Here is a 20,022-nt window from a genome sequence, read left to right on the forward strand (position 1 = left end):
AGAAAAATCGACCAATTTACAGCCATATATGATACATAACAACATAAATTCCAAATGGATTAAACACTTTAGTATAAAACAATTATCACAATTACTAAATTTCATGTTAACCCCTTAAAAACCAGAAGGGAAAAAGGGAATGTTTACCTGATTTCTTAGTAGAGAACTTCCTAAATTTAACAGAGAGAGAAATAACAAAGGACAATACTGGCAGTACATGACTATTTCCTTTAAAATTTTAGCATATTAAAAAATTAACAATAAATTAATAAAAATTAAAAGAACGCAGAAGTAGTATTTGCCACATATGTGATAGCTTATTAGCCTTAGCAGATTACAAGGTCTTCAAAAAGTACTAACAGTCTAGATTAAGGCATAAACAGAAAAATTAATGAGAAAAAGGGAACAGCTAAAAAACATTTTTAAAAAAGTTTGACTTCTGGTGGTGCCTGTGGGTCAAAGGAGTAGGGCACCGACCCCATATGCCACAGGTGGCGGATTCAAACCCAGCCCCAGCCAGAAACTGCAAAAAAAAAAAAAAAAAAAAAAACCACATTATTAGTAACCACAGACATAACGGTAACATACCACTTTCTTCTATCAAATAAGCAGATTTTATGATAATGGTAAACACTGGCAAGGGGATGTAAAATGGACTCTCTTGTATGTTTCTGGTGTAAATGCAAAATGATATAACTTTTCTACAAAGGAATTTGACAATGTAAATTAAAAGCTCTAAAAATGCTCGGACTCTCTGACTTCTCTAATTCCTATTTTAGCAATCTATACCAGGGTAAAAGAAATCAGAAATGAACTAAAAGAACATATAAGAAGATACTCAATACAGAATTGTTTATAGCAGGAAAAAATCAGGTAGAATACCTCTTACCAATTAGTTTTGTCAAATGCTATATTGAGATAATGCAGTTTTATATTTGCAACCCAAAATGTTAAAAGTTTTGAGGTCTTTTCAGATAAAAGACATTTAGTAAACATTTATTCTTTGTGAATGATTTAGCATTAAAATCAACATTTGGCTGAAGCTAAATATCACTATCTTACACTGAATTCCTGGGATATAAAAATAAATGTGAAATTTTGTCAAAAATTTAATTATCATTAGACTATTTAAAAATTTAGTAACAAATATTTTAGCATATGATACCACAGAAACAATAATTTCTTAACATCATCTGTTGTCAGACTGCTTTATTGATCATCATAAAACACATTTACAATACTAAATTATATATACACTTTCAACTCAGGTCAATTTTTTTTTTTTTTTTTGTTTTTTGTAGAGACAGAGTCTCACTTTATGGCCCTCGGTAGAGTGCCATGGCATCACACAGCTCACAGCCACCTCCAACTTCTGGGCTTAGGCGATTCTCTTGTCTCAGCCTCCCAAGTAGCTGGGACTACAGGCGCCCGCCACAATGCCCAGCTATTTTTTGGTTGCAGTTTTGAACCCGCCACCCTCGGTATATGGGGCCGGCGCCTAACCGACTGAGTCACAGGCGCCGCCCAACTCAGGTCAATTTTTAAGAATAAGGTATTATTTTGGCTACTTCTGCCAGTAATGAGTACTGCTGATGGAATATTACCATCTCTCTAATAGTAACTGAGGTAAAAATTTATTTCCTCTTCAACTCTTAGACTTAATGATTTAACTAATGATAATGATATACCTTTTTATCAAAGAAATCCCAAAACATGAAACTGTGCATTTACCAACTAAAGAAATGCTTTCCAAATATTGAAAGCACTGAGTATTGAAAACTTTCTGAATTTGAAAAGCAGACTTCAGATTGTTATCTTGGCTTATATTTTTACTGCTAATACATTGTGTGTGTGTGTGTTTGTTTTTTTTGACCAGGGCTGGGCTCAAACCTGGTTTGGCGTAGGGGACGGTGTCCTACTCCTTGAGCCACAGGTGCCTCTCATCATTTTTTTTTTTCTTTTTTTTTAGTGACAGAGTCTCACTTTGTCGCCCTCGGTAGAGTGCCGTGGCGGCACAGCTCACAGCAACCTTCAGCCCCTGGGCTCAGGTGATTCTCTTGCCTCAGCCTCCCCAGGAGCTGGGACCACAGGCCCCCCCTGCCATAATGCCTGGCTATTGTTTTGTTTTGCAGTTTGGCTGGGGCCGGGTTTGAACCCACCACCCTCGGTATGTGGGGACGCCGCCCAATACATTTATTTATACTTAAACCATGGAACAGAAATTATGGTAGTAGTGCAGTAAAAAATCAAAATTCTTTCCAATTTTTTTCATCTGCGTCTTAGCTTTTACTGTTTGCAAGCTTCCCAGGAACTGAATTACAGAGAGATTTTTATGGAAAATTCTATAAACCATTTAAGACTTATAACCTTGAAGGAAATATTTGTTTACTTATCCAACAAGTAAACAACAGCAGCAAATGAACCACTTTCTCTGTAAGCTAGCAGTGGCTGTTAGAAATGCTGCACTGTTGGTATCAATGTCTATAATGCACAGTATGACAGCTTCCTTTTGTCCAAATTATCGTTTAAATATGTAATAGTTCCCACCATACTTTTTGAATATTTTGTATAAATACATGACCAGGAAATTCTAAAATATCTTGCATTTCATATAGTTTTCTTTGGCTAAAGAAAATTTTCACTAAAATTTGCATCTAGAGTACTTACCAATGTCTGAAAGTGAATATCCAGATATTAACAACACGCTTTGTTCATATTACTGATGTTGTTAGCATAGTATGGTATGATGGTAACCCACAAAATGGCATGAACACTGATCACACCTGGGTTTCAGGCACAGTAAATGTTACTGAGGTAAGCATGCAAAGATTCGGTGCTCCAGTGGCTGAAGCCAAACAACAAATTTTGAATACTGAAGCAAAGCTAAACTTCAATGCACCCTTAGAAAACTTTAAATTCTAGTCTTGAAAGAATTCAATAACATTATTTCTTCTTATTTCCAAAGACTATATGACAACTGTATATAGATCAAAAGTCTATTTATACTTAACTCTTTTATACATGGATGTGTGATCAAGGACTTAAAGATGTGCCTTTAAACAAAAAAGTAACTAATGAAAAGTTGAGTAGTGTTTCAGAACTTAAAATGTTTTTAAAGAGGCTCTCAGTCCAAAAGGCATCAAAAATCTAGTTTAAAAATTTAGCAAGTGATAGTCAAGATAACATGAAATTTGTGATAGAATATACTTCAACAGGCTCAGCACCTGTAGCTCAAGCGGCTTGGGTGCCAGCCACATACACCAGAGCTGGCGGGTTCGAATCCAGCCCAGGCCTGCCAACCAATGACAACTACAACCAAAAAATGGTCAGGTGTTGTGGCAGGTGCCTGTAGTCCCAGCTACTTGGGAGGCTAAAGCAAGAGAATCACTTAAGCCCAAGAGTTTGAGGTTGCTGTGAGCTGTGACGCCACAGCACTCTACCCAGGGCAACAGCTTGAGACTCTGTCTCAAAAAAAAAAGTAAGTATCTTACACACACCCAAAAAAAAAAAAAAAACCAGAAGGAGATGATTAAAAAGAACTGAAGAACCTTGGTGTGTGTCACACTTTATGGGGGCAAGACATGATTGCAAGAGGGACTCTGCCTAACAATTGCAATCAGCGTAACCTGCCTTATTGTACCCTCAATGAATCCCCAACAATAAAAAAAAAAAAAACACAAAGAAAAAAAAAAGAACTGAAGAAGAGTCAGAAGTAAGTTGAATTTTTATTGTTTTTTGTTTTTAGCAGATACTGAACTGAAACTGGGAATGCCATTTTAATTGTTATAATTGTTTTCCCTAACTCCCTATTTTCAGGGAAGCCTTGATCTTGCTTTTGATCAAAGCCTTGATCAAACTTTTGGCACATATTATACATCTTATACTTATTTAACCCCTTCAGTGGCAAGAAATTATTTTACCACAAAATCCTTGAAAATTATATAGGAAAAAACCAGAATTAGAGAAAAATAATTTACAGTATTCCTACCATCATTCCCCAAGTTCTCTAACTACATGCTGGATAATTAATACTCTTTAAAGCCATATTAATTCAATAAGATACATATTCTTTTCACAGGTAGTATATAAAAATGATGTATACAAAAACTTCCAAGCCTCACAAATTCTTTTACTAGCATATGTAATGAAGTTATGTACCTTATGTGCCAAAATCAAATCACTTGAAATAAAAATCTACATTTTATTTGATTGGTTTTTTTTATTTTTCATTTTTTTTAAGAGACAGAGTCTCACTCTATCGCCCTTGGTAGAGTGCCATGGCGTCACTGCTGACAGCAACCTCCAACTCCTGGGCTTAGGAGATTCTCCTGCCACAGCCTCCCAAGTAGCTGGGACTACAGGCGCCCGCCACAACGCCCGGCTATTTTTTTTGTTGCAGTTTGGCCGGGGCCAGGTTCCAACCAACTACCCTTGGTATATGGGGCCGGCACCCTACCCACTGAGCCATGGGCGCCACCCCTATTTGAGTGTTTTTTAAACAAGAGAGTTTTGATAGATTTTTGTTCTACTCACTTTTTCTTAAATTTATATCAAATTTAAGAAAAGTCAATTATCATAATCTGTGATACAGATAGAGATATCTGCATGCAAAATAGTGCTAATCTAAGCGAAAAAAATTTTTTTCAAGTCTAAATATTTTCTAAACCCAAAAAATAAAGATAAGAAAAAGGGAAAATTTACCTTTTCAATTCTTGTCTCCTATTTGTTCGATAGTACAGAATATCTGTATGATCTGAATTCTGAAATTTAAAAAAGTCTATTATTTAGAAAATATAAATTGTACCTCGAACTTTTGTTACAGACAGTATTTTTTTTTTTTTTTGGTAGAGACAGAGTCTCACTGTACCGCCCTTTGGTAGAGTGACGTGGTGTCACACGGCTCACAGAAACCTCTAACTCTTGGGCTTACGCGATTCTCTTGCCTCAACCTCCCGAGCAGCTGGGACTACAGGGGCCCGCCACAACGCCCGGCTATTTTTTTTGTTGCAGTTTGGCCGGGGCTGGATTTGAACCCGCCACCCTCGGCATATGGGGCTGGCGCCCTACTCACTGAGCCACAGGCGCCGCCCTACAGACAGTATTTTTTTCACAGCTCTATCACTGAGAAAGCTGACATAATTTACTTAATCCTTCCAATAATTTTGTGAGGCAGATTTATCATTATCCCTACTTTACAGCTAAAGTACCCAAGGCTACAACTGAGCAGGGTATTTCCCTGAATGTCACAAAGCAAGTTAGTAGCAGAGCTATCATCTGAAACCGGATTTATCCGAGTATCAGTCTGTCTATGTACTCTGGGAACACAAGGCTAGGCACAAGAAAGATAAGAGACACATAAGATAGCAGTCCCTGTTCTCAAAAGCTTAGAGCAAAGTAAAAAGACATCCCACTGTGTTTGTAAAAAAAACAAAGTAAAAAGATAAAGACGAAGGAAGAATATGGATATGTACAAATAACCTAATATAAGGACATAACTCAGTGTCCATGAAGAATAGTAAATAAGTACTAAAAGAGTTCAAAATTTCAACCACCAAACGATGAAAGGTGCCCAGAAAAACAGGTAGGCAAAATATATCCTAAAGACTGATATATGGGTTAAAAATAAAAGAAGGCATGTTTAGCTAAGAAAGCTTAGCACGTCTAAGAAGCTGAGGATGACTAGTATAAAGTCAGCAGAAAGAAAATAAACCTGCCAAGCCTGGCTCGGACAAGGCCCTGGGTCAGGGCCAGAGACATGGCATCGCAGGCCCGGACACTTAGCTCTGCTATTGTATTAAGTATTGTGTCCTTGGATAATTCATTTAACGTTCTGGATCTCAATTTCCAAATGTGAAAATGCAATTGGAAATCTATCTGCCTTCACTATCTCAAAAGGAGACTTATAAAGACATACAACTTAAAAACTGTCTAAATTTATACCCATGCTGTCTAATCTCATACGGTAGGGTCTACCAGCACAAGAAATAAAGAACTTAAAAGCTTTTTAGTGAGTTGAAGAAAGAAAAACTCCAACATTGGTTTTCATTCTATTGGCTATCAAAAAGCAAGGATAATAGAAAGAAAAAATTATGGAAAAGTAGTGGGAGGAATCCTAATTGTAAATTAAAATTTTAACACAAATAACATAGTTGGTTATGGTATCTAAACACGTACCAGTTTTCTCTTCTCTGATGGAACTGATCTTAGAGCTGAACTAGCAGAACTTGCTGAGGTCTTTTTCTCTTTCTTGTCCTAAGAATGTCATGGTGGAGGGGAAGTTTAAAAAAAAGCACTAAATAAAGTAAATAAAGTACAGTATAAAAATAACATTATTTCATCATTATTATAAATCAACATTCCCATTTAATAATGAATTTTAATGGTCAACAATGTTTAAAGATACACAAACTTTGCCAAGAGGAAGGGAGAGTCAGCTAGAAATCAGAAGCCTAGGTGCTCAGAATCAGAGTCGAGCAGGAAGAGGATAAGGGGTGAGAAATAACTTAAAGGGTACAAAGTGCACTATCCAGGTAATGGGTAAACTAAAAGCCCAGAATTCACCACTAGGCAATATAACCATGTAATAAAACTGCACTTGTACCACTTAAATTTATACAAATAAAAAATGTTAATGAGAAAGAATTGCAAACAGCTTGCTAGTTATTAATGGCAAATTGGAGGAGGGCGTTATATAAATAGTACAAAGTACCATATGGCCATGCTGCAGAGTCCCTTTTCCCATTATCGTTGTACTTGGAAGACAAAACTAGTAACTATAAAGTTAATAAGAAAAGGAGCTGGGTAGAGTGGCTCATGCCTGTAATCTTAGCCCTCCGAGAAGCTGAGGTGGGAGGATAGCTTGAGCTCAGTTTGAGATTAGCCTTAACAACATAGGGAGATCCGATCTTTACCAAAAATAGAAGAAGTAGCCAGAGGCAGTGGCATATGATTGTAGTCCCAGCTAACTGGGAGCCTGAGGCAGAAGGATCACTTGAGCACAAGAGTTAGAAGTTGCGGTGAGCAATCAAGACACCACTGCACTCTAGTTAGGGCGACAGAGTAAGACTCTATCTCAAGGAAAAAAAATTAATAAGCAAGGAATAAATACCAAAAGGTACTATGATATCCAGAATACTTTACCCAGGTCATGAAAAAGTCTTATAAACTAACCTGCTACCAAAGAAACTTCTTTGTCAATACTACTTCTTTAGTGAATATTCACCTTTGCCAAATTAGTCTCTCATCTGAAGGTGGTAACATAGCACACATACTATCTAATTCTGAGAATGAACTATATAGACTATTCAGAAAGTATATAATACAACAGATTACATGGTTTTTTTGTTTGCTTTTGTTACATCAATCACATTGCAGTTTTCTTTCTGGAGACAATACCCAGCTGTATTAATACGATATCCTAAATTTCATCTCCCAAGACACTTCTTAAGGCAGTGTGCTGATGGTAATAGAGAAAAGAACATGTTAAGTATGTCTTCCCTACTATTAGCCTTCCCCACATACTGTTTTCCATTCTGACTGAAGAGAGGGCAATCCTAGCCAATGCTGAGGAAATGAAAAAGGAAGAAAATGTGGAATGTGGTTCAAAGGTGAGTTACTACCAAGAATGAGAGGAAGTGGGCGGGGTGGGTGGGGCGGGACCGCGTAGAACTGAAGTCAGGAATGCTAAGCAAATTACCTCTGAGAAACTATACTCTAAGCCTCCGGTTCTTCATCTATTTGATTTGGATAATAATACCCACCCTCATAAAACTGCAAGGAATAAATAAAATACAAAAAAAGAACAGGATTTCTCCTGGGTCAGCTGAGTAGAACAAAATATTTACATAACTTAACACTAAAGTATATTTTCTTAATAAACAAAAATAAACTGTAAAAGAAAAAAGGGATCTTTAGGTCAGTAAATCAAAATGCTTACTTTTTCACCAAAGTAGGGTGATGAAGTGGTGCCTTTTCTCGGAGACTTCTCTTTCTTCCCACAAGATTCTTTGCAGAACATCTTGAAGAGCTAAAATAAACAGTTACATTATAGCCAGGCACATGAGGCTCACACCTATAATCCTAGAACTCTGGGAGGATGGATTGAGACCAGGATTTTTGAGACCAGCCTGGACATCAGAGCAAGACACCATCTGTACAAAAATTAAAAAAAAATAGTTGGTGTGGTGGTGCACAGCTGTAGTCCTAGCTACTGTGGAGGCTGGAGCAGGATGAGCTATGATTGTGTCTCACTCTAGCCTGGACAACACTGAGACACTGTCTAAGGAAAAAAAATAAATATGTGCTTTTTTAGCACAATAAAAAAATAATTAGATATTTTCTGCTTTCAGTTTATATAAAGATTAGAATTTAACAAAATGATTTCCATTTTTTCAACATTCTCAAGATAACTCTCATTGTTCCAACTTTCTTCACTTACATTCTCCTTCCTGATGATCTGTTCCCCTACTTTAGCTTCATCTATCACCTTTTCAGAAATTATTACTTTTTTTTTTTTTTTTAGAGACAGAGTCTCACCCTGTCACCCTCAGTAGAGTGCTATAGCATCACAGCTCACAGCAACCTCCAACTCTTGGGCTTAGGCAATTCTCTTGCCTCAGCCTCCCGAGTAGCTGGGACTACAGGCGCCCACCACAACACCCGGCTATTTTTTTGTTGCAGTTTGCCCAGGGCCGGTTTTGAATCCACCACTCTTGGTACATGGGGCCCATGTCCTACTCACTGAGTCACAGGCCCCGCCCTCAGAAATACTCTTAACTACGCCTTGAGCAGTGACCTCCTGTAAGCATCAGACCACCATTTTCAACTGTCTGTGAAGACTACTATATTGTATCTTACCTACATTTCAAAACCAATTAGTCTTTTCGTTTTTCCCAACACACCATCTGTAACTCAGTGAATAAGCCTTTGGACAAATCTCATACACTTTTTGAGCCCCAGTTTCATAATACATAAAATAGATAATCTATCCCTGAGGGTTTTTGAGGGATTCAAATGAAATAATGTATATACAAAACACCTTGCACATGATGCTACATAGCAGGATCTAAATAAATACTTGCTTATGTAATTGTCTTTCTACCAGATCCTGAGCACCTTGAACAGTATGCTGTATTAAAAACTTAAGAAGGTGGGGGCGGCGCCTGTGGCTCAGTCCGTAAGGCGCTGGCCCCATACACCGAGGGTGGCGGGTTCAAACCCGGCCCCGGCCAAACTGCAACAAAAAAATAGCTGGGCATTGTGGCGGGCGCCTGTAGTCCCAGCTACTCGGGAGGCTGAGACAAGAGAATCGCTTAAGCCCAGGAGATGGAGGTTGCTGTGAGCTATGTGAGGCCACGGCACTCTACCCAGGGCCATAAAGTGAGACTCTGTCTCTACAAATAAAAAACTTAAGAAGGTGCTTATAGATGCCTGATGAATAAATGAATGAGAGAATTCTTTTTCCTTAGAATATTCACTCTTTCATTCTGAGCCACTTTCAATTCTTGCTCTTTGCAGTTCTTCTGTCCACCTCCTATCTAGTCTAAATTTTGCAGCCCAGCTGTGGACCAAATAAATACAGTTAGTTAACAAGAGAAAAAAAAAAAAAAAAAACCAGTAATACAAACATGGCCACACCCTATAGTCAAAAACACTGTTCAAATTAGTGTGGGCCAGCAGCATCCTGTGCTGGGACGCAGTAACCAGAGACTGGCAATACTGCTAGGTCTGCTACGGCAGGAACATATAAAGGGGATCTGGAAGCAAAGCCCCCCCAAGAAGAATCAATCGCTGGTAATGGCCCATATTGCAACTATGAGTCTAACAAAGGCTAGAAACCAACCAATTCCAATTATCCCTGGTCAATCATAATCGGAGTAAATAAAGTCCTACAAAAGAACTGCAACCAAAAAATAGCCGGGTGTTGTGGTGGGCGCCTGTAGTCCCAGCTACTCGGGAGGCTGAGGCAAGAGAATCGCTTAAGCCCAGGAGTTGGAGGTTGCTGTGAGCTGTGTGAGGCCACGGCACTCTACCAAGGGCCATAAAGTGAGACTCTGTCTCTACAAAAAAAAAAAAAAAAAGAATGATCAACTATACTAAATCAAACATTTAGAATGCTTGGATGATTATGAGGAGAAAAAAATGCCAATAGCTAACAGGAAATCTACTAACAAAAATTAATAAATCAATGTTCAAACTAGACTTCTGTTGTCATTCTGCTCCTGGGGTGAAACAGTGAGAGCAGCAAATCTCAGTCAATTATTTTCAAAGACATAACCTATGAGGCTCTGAGAGGCAAGCAGCTTCACAAGCCAACAAATAGCAAGGAAGTGCCCCACCCCAAGAAGACCTCAGGGGTCTTTGAGCTGCACAAAGTGTGTGCGAGCAGCAAGCAGGGAACATTCAAACTTAGTAATAGGTAACAGGAAACTAGGACCACATTGCCAAATTCAAAAGGTGTTTTACAAAGTCAAAGGAGGAGGAAATAAGGGAAAGACAAACAGAAGAAACATCAGGGGATCGAAAGTAAAAAAAGAAAGGGGCATAATGCTTGGGGGTAAACTTTAACTTCCCCATTCTAAACTGCTAATCTACCTAACCATCAAACAATCCCAACCTTGAGGCTGTTTCCAGCACTGGTTTGGTAACCTACTGATCTGTATCTAAACAGCTGAACATTCCTGACCCTGGTGGTGTCCCACAGGTACCGTGTTCAGTACTGGTGGGGGTTGAGGAATCCAGGCTGTTGTCAATGGACCCTGCTCAGGCATGTCATCCTACACTAAACTCTAACTTACAAACTTCTAAGAATAGATTCTAAATTACCAAGAAATTTTACTTTGTAAGATAGTTTATGGAAATAGTTAAATTCACAGTTGGGATCTCAGAGTAGTAATTATCTTTTTCCTGTCTTGTTCCAAGGATTCCATCCCAGAGGGGAAAAGGTATGACAAAATATAAGAATTTCCATGAAATGCATTGTTTAGAGGCAACTAACTGGTTATATCCTTTTACAATTTAAACTGATCCCTGTTGGCCTACAGATGATGTTGTTTTGAATACAAAATAATGCTAATTTAAAGCTCTTACCCACAGAGATATTGAAAAAGTACACAGAAGATAGTAAACTAAGGGAAAACATTTATACATTTGCTACAATTTTTTATATTTTTTACAATTTTTAAAATTTTTTATATATTTTATGGAAATCAAAACAAATGAAATGAGGGAAGAATTCCTGTGCTGGCCAGTCTTTAAGACAGCTCCAGATGATCCTGCTGCATGGTAATCACATTCATTATGCAAGCAAAATGAATAGGACTGATCTGTGTAACCAATAGGATATTGCCATATAGTAGTAGGAGGCTAAATCATATAAAACATCAATATTTCTGCCTTGTTCTGTTTTGGATTGCTCTTTCTAGGCAAATCCAGCTGCCCTGAAGACACTTCAACAGCCAATGGAAAGGCCCACGAGCAAAGAAGTGAGGCCTCTTTACCAACAACCAGAACCAACTGCCAAGCATGTGAATGAGCTACTTTTGAAGCTGACCTTGTAGCTAATTCCTAGTCAAGACTTTATCTGGCACTAGCCATGGCACTGCAACTTCATGAGACCCAGAGCAGACCAAAAAGACATTTCTGAGTTCCTGACCCACAGAAACTGTGAGATAATACATATTTATTATTGTTATAAGTCACTACCTTTTGAGATAACTATGCATCAGCAATAAACGAGAAATATATTCGATTAACACAATTCATCAGACTTTAAAGATAACTTCTTTAGGATGTCTCAAGAGCAAAAGCCATGCTTAGAAAATCAGGCTAAAATTCCCATAGAATCCACATGCTAAAATCTAACCCTTTTTGTCTTCTGGCTTCCATATGGTATTAAACGATGAGGTAAACATATCGCATATAGCTTTCAGTTGAACCATCTAGTCTTTCAGAAATAAAAAAATCAATGATTCTTATATGATGCACGAATTCTAATTTCTAGAATTTCTAACATACCAGGCTCCTTTCTCTTATTTTGTACTATTTACTAGAATAATTTCAATAAGTACATCTTTATGTAGTGCTATTTATCTTGTTTTCACATAGATCTTTGAACAATGGAAGCCAAAAGCCTTTACGATTACCAATTAGATAGGTTGGTTTATACACATGGATTCATTTTCTGAATATTACTGTCTGATCTAGCGATTAAAAGTTTTTGATCCAATGGGGAAAAATTTTACGTATTTATAGAAATTAAATCTCATCTTAACTCATTTGAAGAATATGTAGTTTAAGAAGTTCATATTGGTTGCTTTTTGTTTTTGCTCCTTTAAAAATAAGGTGAAAAATTATCTTTTAATAAATCTGAGCAGGAATATCTGATAGTGCTCAATTGGATTCTGAAATTACTGACACAATATTCTAAATTCTAGAATTCTTCATAGAATTCTAAATTCTAATTTCTACAAATTAGAATTAGTGTTATTACCCACTTTTAGTCGACTGTAAAGCTGTTGTTAATCCAGAACCAGTAGTTAAAAGGTGGGGCACTAAAATGCCTTTAGTACTATAATTCACAGAAGCTTCACAGGCATAATTTGTTTCTCTTTCAACAGCAGAGAGGTTAAAAAAAAAACAACCCTCTAGATATACTTCCTAACTATGAGGAGGGTAAGGAGAAGTTAACTTCCAGGTAAGAGTTTCAAAGTGCCAACTAACTAGATATAACCAGTTAGTTGCCTCTAAACAATGCATTTCATCGAAATTCTTATACTTTGTCATACCTTTTCTCCCTCTGGGATGGAATCCTTGGAACAAGACAGGGAAAAGATAATTACTACTCTGAAAGCCCAACTGTGAATTTAACTATTTCCATAAACTAGTGGAAAACAGTTTTTCATAAACTTCTCCATTTCTACACGGAGAAGACAGGTATTTACCAGTTTTATTAACTAAGAAAACCAAATAAAAGTGTATTGTACCTGAGACTAAAGGGGGCTTCCTTCCCCCGCCTTCTCTGCTCCCTGTATTCAGACAAGTCCCAAGCAGGGAAGCCAGAAACCTCGAGCCCCCACCACCACCAACACCATTGCCCTAGGGGGTTTATCATCAAAAAGTACAGGACACAGAGAGCGGGGTCCAAGGAGAGAGAAAAAAAGAAGAGAACAAGAGAGGCTTGAGTGCAAAATAAGCCCATAGAATGAAGGCGAGATAAGTACAGGTGTCAATGGATTCACTGGCTTCTGTCTTGGAGTATCAGAAACACAATTACCAAGTGACCCGAAGCTCTACACGGTCAGCGCTGTGGTTGTTAACAGACTGAAGACACCGCAAAACTGGGCAAAAAAAAAAAAAACCACAATTCCTGTCCACCGGATGCTTACAGCCACACCACTGCGCTACCAATACTAGCAAAATGAAGGCTAAAGCAAAAACAAAAACAAAGGAAAAGAGTGTTCCAGTGCGGTGTTGGCGACGGTGCGAAAAGAACAGCAGACCTCAACTAAGTCGGCGGGATGGACAGGCAAGCTGCGGAGGCTCGTAAACCGCCACCATCCATCAGGGCCGCAAGAACCGAGCCAGATACTTACGCTGGGCGAGGGGCAACCACGGAGACAGTCCTGGCCAAAACCACACCCGCCACCGAGCCGGCTCGACCCGGATCCGCTCATACAGTCGCGCCGCTCAGGCTCGAGTGACTCCCGAGCCTCTAATCTGGCGGGCCGGTCGCCTGTTTGGGTATTCGGGGCGGGAGGAAAGCGAGCACCGGCCCCCGCCCAGTCGCTACCTCATCAGCGCCCACTAAGGTGGCGATTCCAGAGAACTAGGCCACGTGTAAGGGCCCCCTGAACCCGACGCCCGCTGGGAAATGTAGTTCCGCGCCCCGGTCCCGCCTGCCGCTGAACGCTCCGGGGCGTTTGTTTAGTTTGGCATTTGCTTCCCCCTCCTCGGCCCCCGAGGACTCGGAACTTAGGCCCCGCCCCGGGAGGTGCAGTGCACTCTGGGCATTGTAGTCTTGTTCTGTTCGGGGGGGGGTGCAGTACGAGTAGAACGGAGACGCACCGTGGAAACGGAACTCTCTTACCCCATTGGACGCCCCAGTACGCTTCTACGCAGTTTGGGGCGGCGTCGTAACGCCTCGGGGAAGGGGAAGCGGACGGGGACCTGGAATCGCTGCATCTGACTTTCTGCTGTACTACTAGCAGGATTTGGTCACTGGTTCTTCACCTTTTGTCTGTTGCACGCATCCCGCCTTCCCCATTTGTTTTCCCACTCCTTGGATCCAACCCAGTGGGCATTCACGTCAGTCCTCTCACCCCGCCGTGGCCCCCTCTTGGTCCCTGGGAGGGCCTGGCACGGAGGCGGTAACTATGGAGAATATGGCGGAGGAGGAGCTGCTGCCCCTGGAGAAGGAGGAGGTGGAGGTGGCCCAGGTCCAGGTCCCGACCCCGGCCCCGGACTCGGCTCGGGTCCCAGCTCCGGCCCCGGATTCGGCTCTGGACTCGGCTCCGGCTCCGACTCCGGCCTCGGCTCCAGCCCCAGCCCCTGCCCTGGCCCAGGCTCCGGCCCTGTCCCCGTCCCTAGCCTCTGCCCCTGAGGAGGCTGAAAGCAGTAAGTGCAGGAGGCCCAGATTTTTCTGCCTCAGGAGAAAGGAGAAAGTGCGCCTTGCTGGGAAGTAGGAGAGGCCTTTCTTCACAGGGATGGTTTTTACGGGGAGAGGCAGGTTTAGGGAAATGGAGGGAGGAAGGGGGGACCTGGGTAGCGGGTAAACAGGCATGTAGAGTGGGAGAAGGCATCTCCCATCACGGTGAAGGTTATGTGGAGGCCACGGGTGCTGCAGATGGAAATAGTCAGTTTAAGGGTTTCTTGGTTAACGGAGGTTTTTTTATGGTCCAGAAATAGGAAGTTACACCTAATTTGGTAGTTTCCCTCTCGACCCAGTAAGCCATAGTTAACTGTGTCCTTCAAATGTGATATACTCACCGAGGCAACCTGTTTATGATACTAGATCCTAGCTTCCAAAATTAAGAAATCATTACTGTCAACTGGCTTTTTTTCTTCGACATACACAAGAAATGGGTTTTTCTCGTTTTATTTCCTTTAGCAGCTTGCTTGCAAAAATAATTTGAGACCGATAAGTAGTTTAAGAAAGAATTGACTAAATTTATGGATATCTTCCCCCATGCGTAAACACCAGTTCAGTTTTGTACTCCGTTCCATCTGAACTTGACGGTTGAAAATTAACAACCCATATAATTCTGCTTCTGAATGTGCTTGCATGTTTTCTAAATACTAAGAATATAAAATATGGATGAGTAACACTTAAGGAACTTCTGGACATTTTTAAATGTAAGGTCTAAAAAAGATTTCATGAAGTTCTTGTAACAAATTATTCTGAGGTCGGTAAATTGACCTTTATGCTCTTTCTGAATTATAACTACAAATATCTTAATCCATTGCCCTTCCTACTTCTAGACTGGTTTTGAGTATAACGTTAAAACACTCAGATAGTTATAGTTTAATGTTGTTTTGCTACTTCAAAAACAACATATTTTTATTACAGATTTAAAAATAGAGCTGATCATAGGAAAGCCAAAGTCAGTATGTAGTCCCCTTCTCATCATAAAAGCTTATAAATGCAAAATATGGCCAATTATTGCTTTGCTCACAACTACAGTCAGTGGGAAGGGAAGTGATGGTATTAAACTTTTCTAAGTAGCCTCCTACCTCACTTCCAGAATATTATCTGTTTACATTAATCAGAAGTGGTTCTGCAGCTTTAGGGAATGCATGCTTTTTTCATCTCCCACCAGCAAAAATACTTTTGTTTGGAAAGATTTATTCATATATTCCGAAATTTACAAATACATAATTTGAAGAATGTATACTGTTTAAGAAGCCTGCAAGTGTATTAATAGGACAAACATGTAATGATGGAGAAATCTGAAATGCATTAAAATCATATTAAAAATTATTTTTAGATGATTTAGTTAGTCTTTTGCAGTCAGTGGTAAGTAGGCAAGATGAAGATGGCCTTCCACTGAGGAAAAAATAACAGAAGTTGTAAAAGACCCTCCTAGCATCTTCTGATTTAGTAAGAGGTTTGGTATTGACTTCATTAGCATGTTATGAAAAGTAGGTTGAGTGGTTCAAACACAGATTGCCTAATATCTACTATCTTGAACCAGAAAGTGATTTCAGAAATATTTATAAGTATACATGAATTTTTAGACAGATCTTTCCATTTTCTTCAATAGTAGAACCACAGGATTTTTAGTTTTCTAAATTACCAGGCTCCTTTCTCTTATTTTGTACTATTTACTAGAATAATTTCAATAAGTACATCTTTATATAGTGCTGTTTATCTTGTTTTCACATAGATCTTTGAACAATGGAAGCCAAAAGCTTTTACGATTAGATAGGTTGGTTTATACACATGGATTCATTTTCTGAATATTACTGTCTGATCTAGCGATTAAAAGTTTTTGATCAAATGGGGAAAAATTTTACGTATTTATAGAAATTAAATCTCATCATAACTCATTTGAAGAATATGTAGTTTAAGAAGTTCATATTTGTTGCTTTTTTTGCTCCTTTAAAAATAAGGTGAAAAATTATCTTTTAATAAGTCTGAGCAGGAATATCTGATAGTGCTCAATTGGATTCTGAAATTACACAATATTCTATTGCATCCAAAAAAATGTAATGATAATTTTAAAAAATGATTGCTTAACAAATGTTAATGCCTACTGTGTGCCAATTACTACACTAGGCATTTAGCCTTCTTACTGCTTATTTCTGGGGGAGACAAACAAGAATACAACTAATACAAATAGGTGAACAGATAAACTGACAGTGAAGTTCAGAGAGGTATTAATAGGAAGTTTGCAGTGTCAAGAATTCAGTGTAAAACTCTTAAGGTTTTAAATTGTTTAATAACATAACAAGTATTAGAAATAGGAGTTGCTGGTTTATCCCATTTTCTCCTATCTCCTTGGATCTTCATCTGTCAGTTTTCCTTGTCTTAATATATTCAGTCCCCCACTTTGTAAATGTTCTTTTCCTTTGGGATACACATATATCCTATCTCTCCATCTTTAAAAAAAAAAAAGACATGCATGCACATGCATCCAGTCCCCTACTTTGTAAATATTCTTTTGCTTTGGGGTGCACATATATTCAGTCTCTCCATCCTTAAAAAAAAGACATGCGTGACATAAGTTGCAATCCTGTTCATCTTTTTTATGCCTCCAGACGTCTTGAAAAAAAAATCTACAATGATTTTCTATATTTTCTTTTCTACCTCCTAATAGCACTGAACCAACTTCTTAAAGGTCACCAGAGACTTGCACCATATGAAATCCAGTGGCCTTTTCTTGATGTCTACAACTGTTTGTGATACTTAGTTTTGAGCTTTTCTCTTTTATAGATTCTTCTTCCTTGGCTTCCACATTATATTGATCCGCCTTACCATTTATTCTTTCAGAATCCACTTTCCTGATTTTTTTCAGCCAACTTCTCTTAGAAATAACCTACATCCCTTCATATCACTTCCAGATGTGTCTGTTTATAAGATGAGTAGTTGTGTGATCGCTAGGTCTAGCAGCATTGAGGAATGTATCCTCTCAACCCAATCAAGAATATTTAAAAGGAAAAAATATTTTAAAAAGACTTATGCATGTACTCTCAAATTTACAAGTATTTAATTTAAAGACTGTGTCATGTGTGAGAAACCTGAATATACGTTACTGGGACAAAGACATAGTGATTAAGAAATCTGAAATGGATTAGAATTAAAGTATGTATTAATCACATTTTAAAATTAATTTTAGGTGCTCTAGATCGAAATCACTTATAACTAGGCAAGACTGGGTCTAGACGTTTTTCTTCTCTTTTTCACACTTTTATCTTAGGCTTTCTTACTCATTCTCATAGTTTCACCTAACGTGTTACTTACGATTTGTATCTCCGGAATCTTCCTGAGCTCCCAAAGCAAATTGTCAACTGTCTACTGGCGATTATTACCAGAATACTCTACCAATAGTACATTTAAACATACTATGTCAAAAACTAAATTTCATTTTCTCTTTCTTCTTCCTTTCTGCCAAAATAATTTCCTCTACCTTCTTTAGTTCATGGTACCAGTATTCTCAACCACATAAACTCAAAATCATAGAATCATCTTTGATTTTACTTTTCATCCTTCTCTCATCTCAAGTTCTATTGTTTCTTTTTTTACTTCTGATCTCTTATACTTTCCCATTACTAATTTTCTCACCTTTCTTACAAAACCTTAGTACTATTGCCAGAAATACTCTACTGAAATGCATTCAAATCATATGATTCACTTCTTCAAAAACGTACGAAGACCACTGCCTGAAGAGTAAAGTCCAAAATTTATGCCTTCTGTGATCTGTAATACCTTTTTTGCTCCATATTTTTCTTCTTACTCCATCTCCTCAAACGTATTACCTTCTAGCCAAGGGTAAGGTAGGGGTGGCTATATATTTTATACCGCATGCCTTTATTTATGAGGTAGTTTGAATTTATCAGGACAATCTCCAAATCTCTATTTAGTCCAATGGCCCTTTAGTAGAGACATGCTCAAAGTTACTTAGAATTACTCCTTCCTGTGTCTGCCTGTATCATATTTCCTGTACCTCTAGTGTTCATTTCAGCCTACTTTGTATTTAGATAGAAGTTAACATATTAACCTCTCTCACCTGGCAGTTATTTGAAGACAGGAAACATGGCTTATATTTCCTTCTCCGATATTTTCTGCAGGATGGAAACCATTTTTGTAGAATTATGTTGACCAATTAGATAAAATTTTAAAGCCATAAAGTTATTCATTGGGGTCTTCCCCCCAACTTTTTGCATTCTGAAGCATACTTGTTATTTTGTACACTGAATTGTGGCAGTATTCCAACTCTAGGTATTAGGGCAGGAAATAAAAGGGTAAACTTCTATGTAATGTGGTAAAATAAAAATGCAAGTACAATACAAATTGTTAAAGCGTAATTTTCTAACTCTTAAAATTGCCTTTCAGAGAGACACTTCTCAATTCAAAGGCAGCTTGCTGATCTAGAGAAATTAGCTTTTATAACTGAAGGGGATTTTAAATCTGCCAGTTCATCAAACTCAGATAATCTTGATACAGGTATTTCCATGTTTTTAATTTCTAACAATTTATCATCTTTCAGTCTGTGAATATAATTTGCTAAGGATAGACATATTTATTCCTATTGAACTAGAACTGTAGTAAACTAGAAAATTTTATTTAGGAAATTGAGAGCTTTCTGTGTGCAAAGGTGCTATGGGAATAAATTATTTTATAATTTCTCAGGGAATTATAATCTCATGGATGTCTAAGGGCTGCGTATAGTATAAGTTAGGAATTGCATTTGGCTATGCGTAACAGAAATTAAAAAAAAAAAAACAGTGTCTTCAATAATATAGAGGTTAATATTCTATCATATAAAAGAAATTCCAAGATAGGCAGTTTAGAGCTGGTGTAAGAGTTCTACAGTATTGTCAATGACCAGGCTCCTCTCTTTGTGCTCTGCTATCTTTAGTGCTGGGTACCATCCTCAAGATCACCTCATGATTTTTTTGAAGTAGACAGTGTGCATAAAAACATAAATTGAACCTATCTGGTATTGTTCTGCATGTGAAGGGTATTTGTTGAATTAAAATTTATTAAATGAGTTATTGATTATTGCTATATATTTTATTGTTTTAAATTTGAATTTGAGCTTCTAATACTTCTATATACTTTTTTCCCCAAAACACGCTCTGTAGAAAAGTAAATGGGATTTGTTCCATCTTGTTCTGTTGGCTTGTATTTGAGACAAGATCTCAGAATGTTGCCTGGAAAGTGGCCATTCATGATAATGATCAAAGCACACTGTAGCCTTGAACTCCTGGCCTCAGGCAATCCTACCGCCCAGCTTCCCAAGTACCTGAGACTATAGGCATGTGCCACTGTGCCTAGGTCATACAGTATTTATCACAGTTTTT

The 20,022-nt window shown here is 38.3% G+C and overlaps 2 protein-coding genes across 7 annotated transcripts in view; one reads left to right on the forward strand and one right to left on the reverse strand.

Annotated features, from left to right (window-relative positions):
* Positions 1-13,856, reverse strand: part of SWT1 (SWT1 RNA endoribonuclease homolog) — a 108,377-nt gene extending 94,521 nt beyond the window's left edge. Inside the window, exons 1-4 of one of the 6 annotated variants that reach the window (XR_008383317.1) lie at positions 13,593-13,856; positions 7,937-8,026; positions 6,175-6,252; positions 4,702-4,760 (exon numbers count right to left, since the gene is read on the reverse strand). Coding sequence is in view for 3 of the 6 variants with exons in the window: in XM_053608240.1 (XP_053464215.1) it covers positions 4,702-4,760; positions 6,175-6,252; positions 7,937-8,026; positions 13,593-13,673 (308 nt within the window). In the remaining 3 variants the exon portion in view is untranslated. Of the gene's footprint in view, positions 1-147; positions 524-4,701; positions 4,761-6,174; positions 6,253-7,936; positions 8,027-13,592 lie in introns of those variants that run through there. The other 5 variants (XM_053608240.1, XM_053608242.1, XM_053608241.1 and 2 more) reach the window with 5 other exon arrangements.
* A 245-nt stretch (positions 13,857-14,101) lies between these two features.
* The window catches only part of TRMT1L (tRNA methyltransferase 1 like), a 40,444-nt gene continuing 34,523 nt past the window's right edge, over positions 14,102-20,022 (forward strand). Inside the window, exons 1-2 of the mRNA XM_053608246.1 lie at positions 14,102-14,613; positions 19,052-19,162. Of these exons, the coding sequence (XP_053464221.1) occupies positions 14,373-14,613; positions 19,052-19,162 (352 nt within the window). The 5' untranslated portion in view covers positions 14,102-14,372. The remainder of the gene's footprint in view (positions 14,614-19,051; positions 19,163-20,022) is intronic.

Source organism: Nycticebus coucang, chromosome 10 (genome assembly GCF_027406575.1).
Source record: "Nycticebus coucang isolate mNycCou1 chromosome 10, mNycCou1.pri, whole genome shotgun sequence".
NCBI lineage: Eukaryota > Metazoa > Chordata > Mammalia > Primates > Lorisidae > Nycticebus > Nycticebus coucang.